Genomic DNA, 12250 nt, shown 5'->3' with positions numbered 1-12250 from the left:
AATTAATTTACAGAATCCAAAAGAATGATTAAGTCAAATTTTGTTCACTTTATTTGGGGTTCAAATGAGAATCGAAGTAGCTGGCTCATCCGCTGTGAGGATGAGCCTCAGGGCTACAGTTTTCTCAGAGACTCCATCCTCCATCGATGACTTGCTCTGTCCCAGTCACGTAGGCCGACTGTGAAGGAGCCAAGAAACATCAGATCACTGGAAAATGATTTTGCTACAAACCAATCAAAAACAGCTTTGTCTGTGTTTATGCACCAGGGAATATTTACCATTCACACAAGGGTTAAGCAAACATACAATCAGGACAGCCAGTATTTTAGACATACTGAGGACATGAGTTCAAGTAGTTTACGCCTCTCAAAAATACTTTTATCAAACACAAAAGTATGTAAAATCTTTTCATTATCTGAGATTGTGAAAACTTGATTAAAACTGCTCAGTTTTACGCTAAATTTTATTTTCCACCCTGACAATCTAACGCATTTACATTTTGTTTCAAAACCTCTCTGCACTGTCAGAATAACTGGTGAATCCTTCATTTATTTTTAAGTTATTGGCCTAAGGTAAGGTATATTGAGTCTAAACGTATACTGCAATCAGACTTTAAACAAGGTTTCTGTGGGTCCTAAAAAGTCTAAAATCCAATCCTCCTGAATTTCAGGCCTTAAAATGTCAATACAGTGCAATTCTGACAAGTCTTGAAAACTAATTGGATTACGAAAAGTACATTACTTTTATTTGCTGCACTAAAGGCTTAATATGCAACATTTTCCAGGAAAAACAATGTGTAGAATCATATAAACATAATCTCCTTAAATCATCAAGTATGACCCATTAAAAGTGCATGGTGGTGACTGTACCTGCAGAGACCCTGCCATCTGTCTGCATTTCCTTTTATTTTACTGTGCTCAGGAGGATGCTTTACCAACCCAAAATGTTGGTAATGAGAGATAACAGTCAACTGTCTTTTTGGCGTGTTTACGAACAGTTTGGATAAATCCTACTGAGTAGCTTGTATTAAATTACATTTATAGTGGTCAAAAGGTACTTCAAAGTCAAAATCTTGTTGAAACTTGCATAAACTAACTTTTTTAAAATATTCACGACCATCCAGTTTTTAATGTCAACCCATACTAGGTTGTAAAGCCTCTCAAATTTCTAGAATACAAAGTACCAGGACCTCTGTATCTGACTGTGGATATACTGCGCCACACACATGCATGACTCGGATCTATCTGTAAGCACTCACCTCATCTGAAGCCAGGTATACACAGAGATGTGCCACCTCTTCAGCTGTGCACATTCTGCCAGTTTTCTGTCTTGCCATGAAATCCTTGTAAGCCTGAGAGGTTACACAGAGAGGGGCGGAGGGGAGTTACAGTTGTAGCATTAATTATCTTCAATAATACTCCAGCTTTAGGGATTTCTTCTTGCGGAAACAAAGATAAGATGTACCTCTGAAATGACTCATGCAGGTATTACTGTCAGATTAAGAATGGAGAAAATGACAGAATAGAGGCTCCCATACCTGTTCTGGGTTCGGTTGTGCCTGGATTCTGCCCCTCAGTGACGGAGTATCAACAGTACCTGAGAAAATATATTTTGAAAATATTTTGATTTATGATTGGATTCAGTTAAGATCAGAGTTATTATACTTTTGTCGTTTCATTAGTTTTTATTTTTATTTCATTTTGTTTTCAGTTTAGTTTAGTTTCAAGTATTTTATTTTCAATTGTTTAAAAGTGTTTAGTTTTAGTTTATTTTTTTAATAGTTTCAGTGTTAGTTTTAGTTTTTCCTTATTATAATATGGGGGTATTTGTTAGGGGCAAGACATAAGAAGTTTAGTAAAGATATTACAATACAAACAAAACAATTAACTCACAGTCATATAGACATCCCAGTCTCAGCAAACAGATGCACTAATCCCTCCTCATGTTTGTGTTGACAAATTTGACCACATTGACAGACTAAAACTAGATACTTTCTTCCTGTATATTTTTTTATTTCATTTTAGTTAGTCTTGTATGCACAGAATATAATACCATTTAAGTTCATTTCTATGTTTTATTCCATTTCACAGTTCACATTTTAGTGTAGTTTTAGTTAATTACCTTGGTTTGGGTCTGCTACAAATAAAAGTCTGGTGTGTCTGCATAGCAGTTATTTGGCCTGGCTTTGAAAGGACAAGCTCAAGGCTTGTGTATCTTTGAAAACACGAAAAGTCCTTCAAGTTGTCTAAAAACATCTGTTTAATTTGTTTTCAATGACAGGTTTAGTCTATAGTTATCTATTAGTAACCTTGAGTGATACTTGAGGAAGAACAAAAAGGACACAGTAACATTCTTTTATTTTGAAGGGCGTTATAAACTTACCCGGACAAACACAATTACAGCGAATGCCTTTTTCAATGAAATCAGCTGCTATAGATTTGGTGAGCCCGATCACTGCAGCCTTGGAGGTACTGTAGACACACCGGTTCACAACACCTGTCGAGGAAACACACACGTCACTCACGTAGACTCACACGTGCACTCTCACGTGCACGCAGAGCAATTATCTGAGATAAGAGGATTACACTGAACATGGTCATACTTCAATGACTTAATGTCACATTAATTGGGTGTAATATTTATTTTACAACTATCTACAGTGAAAAGATCTGTGGAATTTCATTTACCTTTTATGCTTGATGCAACAGATGCCATGTTAATAATGTTCCCCGACTTCTTTGCCAGCATCTAGAATGAGAAAAGAAATAAAAGGTGGCATTTTAACAGAATATAATTGGTAAAGATGTAGAGTAAAATTATGTAACCGTCTTAGGTCTTCATTTTATGTAACAAATAAATGACAAATGGGCTGAGATCCAAGCTAAAATTCCTTCTTGAGACAGTTTGGTTAGTTTGCAGCTAAAGCTGGATTAGCGATTGGGCACTCACCGCCCATCATGTCACAGGCTCAGAGTAATCCCAGCAGACAAAGGATGAGAACAAAATAAAAGCATATGTCGCTCAATCTACAGCAGCACCTATTTCATTCTCTCAACAACAGGATAAACCGTGTTAGTAAAGTGGGCAAAGGTCACCTTTGGCAGGAAAGCCTTGCACATGAGGTACATGCTGCGGACATTCACGTTCATTGTGAAGTCCCAGTCGGCCTCTTCGCAGTCCAAGATGGAGCCGTGGTGCACAAACCTGTAGATGGTGGATGACGTGTTAAGTCAGAAAGTTAAAAAAAAAGCCACATAAACATATAGCTTTAGCTAAGAGGTGAAATATGTCAATCAGAATCAAAACAAAGAGCATAAAAGTTCAGTGAGGTATAGATTATTAAATTAAAAATAAACACTGGGTGAAATGTTGCATCGACCCCCTCAACATTTGACTGAGCCCTCAAAGTGTCAATTTAGAGACCTTTGTTAAGGAGATTTACGAAAGGTCAAGTCGAGGTTAAACCTTGAGGTCCAGGGATTTTGGAAATGTAGTTAAGCAGGAGATGGATAAACGTGCTTAATGTGAAGGCAGCATATTGACAATACAAGCAGAACTGTTATATACTAATTGTATGCCAAAGGATAAGGCTGACACACATGTATGTATGAGGTGTTTTTCTTTTTAAGGGTAGGTAATTTTCTAAAATAGCTAGGCACTATGATGTTCAGCAAATATTAGTCAGGAGTAAATAGTAAATGTAAATAGCTTTAGAACAGTGTGGCTCATTGATTCTTGAAATTTTCTGGGCATAAAAAATGGAATATAGTCACACAATGCAGGAAAAAGGGAAAACGTACCCAGCAACGTTGAACAGCACATCTACATGGTCATGTTCCTTGGCCAGGGCTTCGACTTGGTCTTTCTTAGTTACATCCACAACCTTGGTCTTGATCCCTGTTGGTGAAGAAAAAAAAGAGTTGTTCAAGAAGCAGTTGTTCTGGAGAAAAAGACCCAATGATTTTAACAGCAACTGCACAGATTTAGAAAAACAAAAAACAAAAAAACAAACAAACAAACAAACAAAAAAAAACAAATTGCAAGGCTCAGCACTAACTTTTAAAAGTGGTTGCCACAATTGAAAATGTGGTTGCCATTTTTAGTCACCTTATACCTTGAGTCATTAAGTTGCTACACAGCATAATGTGACATTAAATCATGTGGAAAAGTTTTATTACAGCAACACATGGTTCTGTAGGATGTGCTACCTTGACCTAGTGAACTTGAGGTGTCATTTATCGAGGTGTATTTTGTACATGCTTTGAAGTAATACTCTGTTCAGATGCTGGGATACTTCATCTGCTGAGACCTCACAAATTTCCTTTGTTTTTTGTTCAGAATCCTCTGGTTCTTTGTCAGTGAATCAATTTTCAAATTGTGGAGAGATTATTTGAACTTTTTACCCCACAGTCAAACAACTTAATTTGATTCACCATTGATATCTGTGTGTATGTGAGTAAATGCACAAACACACATGCAGCTTTGTATGATTTCAGTTCCAACTGCAACAGCAATATTTAAATATCACTAATGCAACGAATATTACTTGCACTGAATTGGTTGCCAGTCTCTCAAAATAGCAGCCAATGGAAAGCTGTTGAGTCCTGAATTTATTATTAAACATTTTATTGCAGGAGGTACTAGTTTAACATGAGGACGACACCGCCCTGTGTCACATCTGCACGATTACACACATTCACACTTGGCTGCTGCCTTGAACAACATCTATCTTTTCCTGCTGGCCACTCAGCAGCTCTACAGAAAGCAGTAAGAGGTGAAGTGCTTTGCCTGTGAGCTCCCTGAAAGAAGGTGTTGGGAGAGGGAAGAGTGTTGATCACCTCCTGTTTATTCAGACATGGTCCAGCAGAGCAATTTTCTGCAGCAAGCCTGCTTCTTGAATTTATCGTTGACTGGTAACAAATACAGCATTTTATTTATTATGAGTGTATTTGTCTGCAACATTAGTTGTTGTGTAGACATTTTAGAATTATCACAATGAAAGGCTAAAACAAAGCTATAAAATCAGCTAAATTAAAAACAACTAAAAAGCTTGTTTATATGATGAAAGACACTACTAAAACAAATAAAACAAGAAGATTCCATTACATACAGTGTATTATATTGTTATAATATATTATGGAAATTTGATTGGACAACGTCTAATCTTTAAACACTATACTGACTATCTCACAAAGAAATTCAAACTCACAATGGGCTTTCTGTTCAGGCTAAAGTTTTTTCCATGTTGTCTAGAAAATGCTTAGTTGCTTGTCTTTTTCTGGCCCAAACTGATTTTGGTGGTACAGGTTTGACTCTCTGTCCACCTTGTTCATACTTGACCATCTGTATCAGCCTTGAGGTATGTCACTAATTCGAGCTTTAGGACCCATCACTGCAACTTACGCAGCATGGTACGATAGCTCACTTTGGTTACAGCACTAGTGCATTTTAGTCTACAAGATCATAAAACATAAAACAGAAGTGTTCACTGTTGGAAAAACAGTCATAACTTTAGGTCACACAAATGGCTGCACTCTGAAACTTCCTTTTATCAGTGCAGAGACTGTCTTTTGCTTATATTGTCTTTTAAATGCAATTGAGTTGATGTTTTAACTATTTATCTGATTGTTTTGCATTTTGATTTTATGGTCTTTTAAATGCAGTCTTTTGAATTCCCTGAATGCGGCTAAATAAATAAACTTGCCTTACTTTGTTGTTGCAGTTGTGACCTCATGTAATTGTGACTTCCTAGTTAAATAAAGGTGATAGGCTATATAAAACATAACATCTGAAGATAGCCATTTTTCATTGTTTTCTGACATTTCATAGACTGTACAATTATCTGATTACTAGAGAAAACATTGGGCAGATTAAAAATGAAAATAATCATTAGATTCAATCTTTAGTGCCTAGCATGAGCTATGGAAATGTGTTCAATTTACTGGTAGAAGCTACTATGTTAGAGAGGTTAGTATATGATGACTAAAGGGGGGGAAACATGGCTGAATGACAGTGGTTATCCAGCAGATGGCAGCCTCAGACCAACAGAAATGAATGTTACCTTGAATGCCATCCAGCTCTTTCAGCTTCTCTCCATTGATGTCTGTTGCTGTGACTTGAGCTCCCTCCTTTGCAAATGCCTACAGATGAAAAAAAAAACTCGAGTCAGTTCCTAACACAATATCTGCACGCTATTGTATAAAACCTGTAGGTCAGTATTCCCTTGCAGAAAAGGTTTTATTTCTAAGATTATATATTATAGCTGTTTTGTTAAATAAGCTTTGGGTTATGAAAACACTAAAGGTTGGGAACAGCGAGAGGCAGCTATAGACTGAGCGTCAATTTCTAAACCTCCATCTCTGGTCAGGTGTTAGTCAGTGGAGTGACTGCATCATTAACCACAGAGCAGCAAACATCAGCAAAACACACAAGTCTAAATGGCAAATGCTCAATAGACCCCCCACACCATATGCCACCTTTAATACTGTGTGAACTGAACCTAATGACCCGAGACGTAAATAGATGCCTCTGTATTTGAAATCCTCCACACTGCACGAGCCCCTGTAATACAAGGCTCAGTTTTACACACTTAAACACATCACTTGAGGGTAATAGATGTGATGGTGACCCAGTCTTTACAAAGACATTTGTGTGCGTGAGATTTTCATGTGTTTCGCTATCCGTCTTTGGCGAGGACACCAGAGGATGGTCCTGAACCTGTGTTTGCATCATTTCAAGAATCGTCATCTACAGCATTGATATTTACAGCACATGCATGTAGGCTGATGTTTCTATTAAACAATGGATTGATTATTTTTTACAACAACAGTTTGTACTAGATTTTTTGGTATTAGGATGAGGTGAGTACCACTACATGTATGCACATATTATATGTTTCTGCAGTGCAGTAATTTGGAAGAAAATGTGTTTTGGAGCGCCAGTATTGTTGGTGCTGTTATGGAAGATGTAATAGAGTGACAGCAACATTAAAGTCATTATACAAAAACTGGCTGAAATATGTAATGAAGTCCAAGCATACATTACTTTGAGTCTGCACACCGCAGGCTATTAAATGAACAATTTCCTCTGTGATTTGGTGGGAAATACATCAGTGAGAAGAAGTTCATATAAAAGCTCATACTATTGCTGTGGCACGTCCAATCCCCTGCGCGGCAGCTGACAACACAATCACTTTCCCATCCAGGCGGCCCATACTGCACGTCTCACTGCTGCTGCGATCAAAACAAACAAACAAAATTAAGAGTGTTGAACAGTAACACAAGGTTCATTTCCATGATAAAAAAAAAATATAGCATTAGATATTTACAATTGTGTTTATGAAAGATCATTTCAGCTGAGAGTTTCCAGTAAAGAATGATAAGTTTTCGCAAATTTCATTTAATTTATTGATTCAAATACAGGAGATTCTGTGTAAAAAATAAGATGCCAGTGCTGAAACATACCCAGTACAAAAATGAGAAGAACTAGCCACTTGTATACAAACCCCAAATCCACAAATCATTGTGATGCTGTGTAGAACATAAATAAAAACACACAGATTGATTTGCAAATCCTTTTCAACTACATTCCATTGAATAAACATACAAAACTCAATTTTCAAACTGATAAACATTATTGTCTTTTGGAAATATACTCTGATCTGAATTTAATGCCTGCAACACGTTCCACCATCACCTTTCCTTTCTTTTCTTTTTTCTCAGTGAGTGTTTGGGAACAAAGGACACTAGTTGTTGAAGTTATGAAAGCAAAATTCTTTCCCACTGATATATGACTTCAGAGATTCAGCCATCAGGGGTCTCTGTTGTCCCATTTTGTGCTTCATAATGGAATACACATTTTCAATGGGAAACAGGTCTGGATTGCAGACCGTTCTGTCTAGTAAGTCTAGTAAGTCTACTCTTTTACTACAAAAGTGTTGTCACACATGCAGAATGTGTCTTGGCATTATTGTGCTGAAATAAACAGGGACACTGTCAGGACGGAAGCACATGCTGCTCCAAAACTCGTATGGACCTATCAGCATTAACGTTGCCTTCACAAATGTGCAAGTTACCCATGCCATTGTTACTAACACAACACAGACCACAGCACACTTCTCCACATTCTGTCAGTCTGTCAGACAGAAGAGGAGACTGCAGTATTTTTGGATGTTGTTGATCTTTGGCTTTCACTTTGCATGGTAGAGTCTTAACTTACATTTTATAAATGCAGCAACAAAGTGTTTATAATGACAAGTTTCTGAGGGGTTCCCAAGCATATTTAGTAATATCCTTCATACAGCTGTGGGTTTTTAATGCAGTGCTGCATGAGAGGCCAAATGTCCCGGGCATACGGGTATTCAATTTTGGTTTTCGTCCTTGACCCGTGCATGCACAGATTTCAGAGGGTTGTCTGAATCTTCTGATGATATTATGGGTTGTGAAGAGTCAAATCCATACATTTCCTCAAACTGTGTGTTGAAAACGGGACGGGAACGGGAAGGTGTATTTTTTTTTAGCATTCCAGAACTTTCCTTACTTTTCCTTACCTTTTGTTGCCCATGTCCTTTTTTTCAAACGTGCTGCATGCATCAAATTCAGAATGAATGTTTATTCAGAAATACAAAAAAAGTTTATTAGTTTGAAAATTAAATGTCTTTCATCAACTACTTTTGAGCAAGTAAATTCGTACTATAAGATAGGTACCATTCCAGTCCGTGTAACTAAAAGACCTTGTATACTGTTTTTAAAATCTCCCTCAGTCTCTTTGATCTAAGCTAAGCAGAACAAACACTGATGAGAAAAAGCTTTCTGTGATGGTCCTGTTAGATCTCAGTGCTGTCTTTGACATGGAGGATCATGGAAATTTGTTGGATAGAGTTGAACACTAGGTTGGTCTCTCCGGGACGGTTCTTAAGTGGCTCAGGTATTACTGAACTGTCCGACAATTCTATGTGGCCATGGATGACCAGTACTCGGATAAAACTGTCCTGCAGGGCTCTGTCTTAGCACCAGTTCTTTTCAGCCCATGCATGTTACCAACTGGCAATATCATTAGAAATCACAACATCAATTTCTATGATAATGCGGATGGCATCCAGTTATATATCCCTGTAAATCACAATACCTACAGTTCTGTCAGTAATTTGATTGCATGTATGTCTGACATAAGTCACTGGATGAATCAGAACTTCCTGCAATTAAATCAAAATAAAACTGAAATCCTGGTTATTGGAGCAAATGCAGAAAGAGAGAAACTGACTGACCACCTAAAACTGTCTGCAATGAACACAAAGGAAGAGGTCAAAAACCTTGGTGTTATCATTGATCCGGATTTAAACTCTGAATATCACATTAAGAATGTAACTAGGGTGCCATTCTATTCCATGAGGAATATTGCAAAGGTCAGATAGTTTCTCTCCCTGGCAGACACAGAAAAGCTAATTCATGCTTTTATCTCCAGTTGACTGGAACTCTTTAACGCTCTTCTTTCTGGTGTGTCAAAGAAAGCCACTGGTCAGTTACAGCTGAAGACCAAAAGACCAAACAGAGAGCCCACATTACTCCAGTCTTAAAAACGTTACATTGGTTATCCGTTTGCCACAAAATTAATTTTAAATCACTACAACTTTTAAATCACTACATGGCCTTGCCCCATCTTATCTGTCTGACATGGACAAGATAGATGTGTCTGCCGGGTCCCTAATATCCTCTGACTCAAACCTCCTGATTGTTAAAAGTTCCCCAGATTCTCCAATTGTTCACCAGAAGTTAGAACTAAAAGGCACAGAGAGATATTTAGCCATGATAAACCTTACAGATGTCTTCTTTTACTCCTCTAATTTATCAGCTTCAGGAAATCAAGGTCACAATGAACACAGCAGAGCTACCATGGAAACTACTTCAATATTTCAGCATAAAGTGTTCAAATGTAGGGCCATCGTGACACATCAAACTAACAGCAGGTCAGGCACCACTGGGCTGTGTGTGTGTGTGTGTGTGTGTGTGTGTGTGTGTGTGTGTGTGTGTGTGTGTGTGTGTCCTTTCTGAAGCTTGTCTGGCATAGTTTTACTATCTATCTATCTAGCAGCTATTTGGTTCAATTTCATCCATATAATGGAGTTTCTTCCACTTCTGCTTTATCGTTTCTCCTTCAAGCAAAAGAGAGAAGGCTTACAACATCACACAGTGCAAAGTAAAGTGAAACAAACAAAAACATATTTTCAGTGTCAGGTGCCTTTTCTCTCAACAGACAATTTCCCCAATTTACTGGCATGAAAATTGTTTTATTTGAGACAAAGCGGTTTGACACATTTTGTCATTTTGTTCTGTTTCTCTGCAATGCTCTTTTGAGTCAAAACAAAGAGTATAACACAGACTACAATGATATAAAAATAATTGCTTCTCATGCAGGTGGAGACACTTCAAACACTGTAACTGATCTCTGACCTCTGACATGCATGTGTGTTCAAATGCAGCTAAGAATGGCAGACATGATGCAATGTACTTGGTGTGTCAGCAGTGTCCACCCCTTATTTTTTTTCCTCTTAAATAATGCAAAGGCCTATTAACACCCATAAATGCTTATGTAATAGGTTAAATAATCTCTCACATACCTTATGCATGCCATACATGCCAGTGTGGGACAATATTAACGTGTTAAGGTAAACTTTGAGTCAGGATTAGGCTTTAATGGTGCACATGACTGACTGCTGCAGTAAACTGCAGTGTAATATTACACTGACAGCCTCAGTGGCACATGAGGACATTACATCATGTGACTCAAAAGCAAATATGAACAGAAATGAAATGGCTTTGTAAACTTTATTTTGAAATCCCGATGCACTCTACATCATCTCTTTTATCCACAGCTATTACAGAATGAGGGCGCACTTTTTAGGGTTGTCTTCACTGAAAATGACTACTGCTTTAATCACAGTAGTATTTTCACAGGGGCTGTTGTGTTGTGCACGTATCTGTTGCAGTTGCATTGAACTTCTTTTGTTGTTTGTCCAAATAAATTTGCGCACACGTCTTCAGCATAAAAGTCGATCTACTTCTGTAAAAGTCTAAGTCTAATTATAGCTATATTGAACGATACTGTACTTTGTCCACATGCCTGCACTCAGTCTGGATGAATGAACTGATTTCTGGCTCTGATCGTTACATAATACGCGTCTTCACCAACTCTGCAGTTTATTGCTGCAGCACGCGAAAATGCAGGTTGTACGTCATTACAGTTAATCAAACGGAGACGACCTGCACAATGGCGTCTGTATATTCATTATCCATATGTTGCAAATTCAAGTGCAAGTCCAGAAAAACTAACTTCGGAAACTCACCTCTGCTCAGCAGATCCGACACATGAAAGAAGTCAATGGTCAGAGCGGCACCACGTGACCTCGTGCTCGTATCGCTATTAGTTCCAGACCAGGAAGTGTGCGTGACCACATTTTGTAATTTGAGAAGGTGAAAGCAAGAAAGTGCAGCGTCTTCTCTGCCCAGCAGGGGCACGTTTAGGTATTTGCATGTTTTCCTGTTGCTGGTCGATCAGTGTGTGATTGCGTGCGTGAATGGGTGAATGTGGTTAGTAGTTTAAAAGAGCTTTGAGTGGTCCATTTACCACCGTCTGTCAACATGTGATAGCCATAATTAAAAGCTCCACAATAGTTACTTAATGGACCCTTAGATGAGACTATTTTGTCAACTGCTGTTTCCGAGGTTGGGAATGAAGCTTGTCTTTATCTTTCTCTGTTTTCTTTCCAAGCCAAGTGAGACAAATGACTCATAAATCAAAACGTCAGCATGGCTTCTGCTATTTCTGTATCTCAGTAAATTGTTTTCCACTGCTGCCCTGAACTGTTCGTTTTTGATTTTTGAAAAGCTGTGGTCGACCTGATATACCACTGTGGCTGTGACCTTTCCATGATATGTCAGTTTTTGGTCACCATAATGACAAATTAAATATGAATGATTTTCCATTTGCTGGTGGCTTGATCAGTTGAGCAGCTGTTCTTCAGTGGATCACAGGGCAGAGGGGACGTCCCCACAGGGCAGAGGAGACGCCATCATTTTCCTCATTACTGCTCGTAAGTAGACTTGGAGCTGCTGCACACCAAAGGGTTCAATGAGTTGACACATCATTATTAGTCTCTGCAACTCACTTGTTGATTCTTCTCTGACCTAAAACTGTGAAAAGACAAGATAATAAGATTTAATAGACTTTAATATCTCTGTAGGGAAATTTGTTC

General features: G+C 38.0%; 1 protein-coding gene across 2 annotated transcripts; it reads right to left on the bottom strand.

The window, feature by feature from the left end:
* Positions 1 to 33: 33 nt before the first annotated feature.
* On the bottom strand, positions 34 to 11406 carry bdh2 (3-hydroxybutyrate dehydrogenase, type 2). Of its 2 annotated transcripts, none has more exons than XM_084715310.1 (10): positions 11342 to 11406; positions 7142 to 7229; positions 6062 to 6140; positions 3801 to 3897; positions 3096 to 3204; positions 2688 to 2748; positions 2383 to 2496; positions 1538 to 1596; positions 1259 to 1351; positions 34 to 178 (listed from the first exon to the last, which is right to left on the bottom strand). In XM_084715310.1, exons 2-10 carry the CDS (start codon positions 7211 to 7213, stop codon positions 125 to 127), a joined length of 738 nt encoding a protein of 245 aa, XP_084571436.1. In that variant the 5' UTR covers positions 7214 to 7229; positions 11342 to 11406; the 3' UTR covers positions 34 to 124. The 2 variants fall into 2 exon arrangements, with proteins under 2 accessions (XP_084571436.1, XP_084571435.1); XM_084715309.1 differs by having other exon boundaries at positions 7142 to 7232; positions 11342 to 11401.
* Between the last annotated feature and the right edge of the window lie 844 nt (positions 11407 to 12250).

The sequence above is a fragment of the Lutjanus erythropterus genome, chromosome 3, assembly GCF_056507025.1.
Source record: "Lutjanus erythropterus isolate fLutEry1 chromosome 3, fLutEry1.hap2, whole genome shotgun sequence".
NCBI lineage: Eukaryota > Metazoa > Chordata > Actinopteri > Lutjaniformes > Lutjanidae > Lutjanus > Lutjanus erythropterus.
The sequence above is the reverse complement of the archived record's forward strand: the minus strand, read 5'-3'. Positions and strand labels throughout refer to the sequence as shown.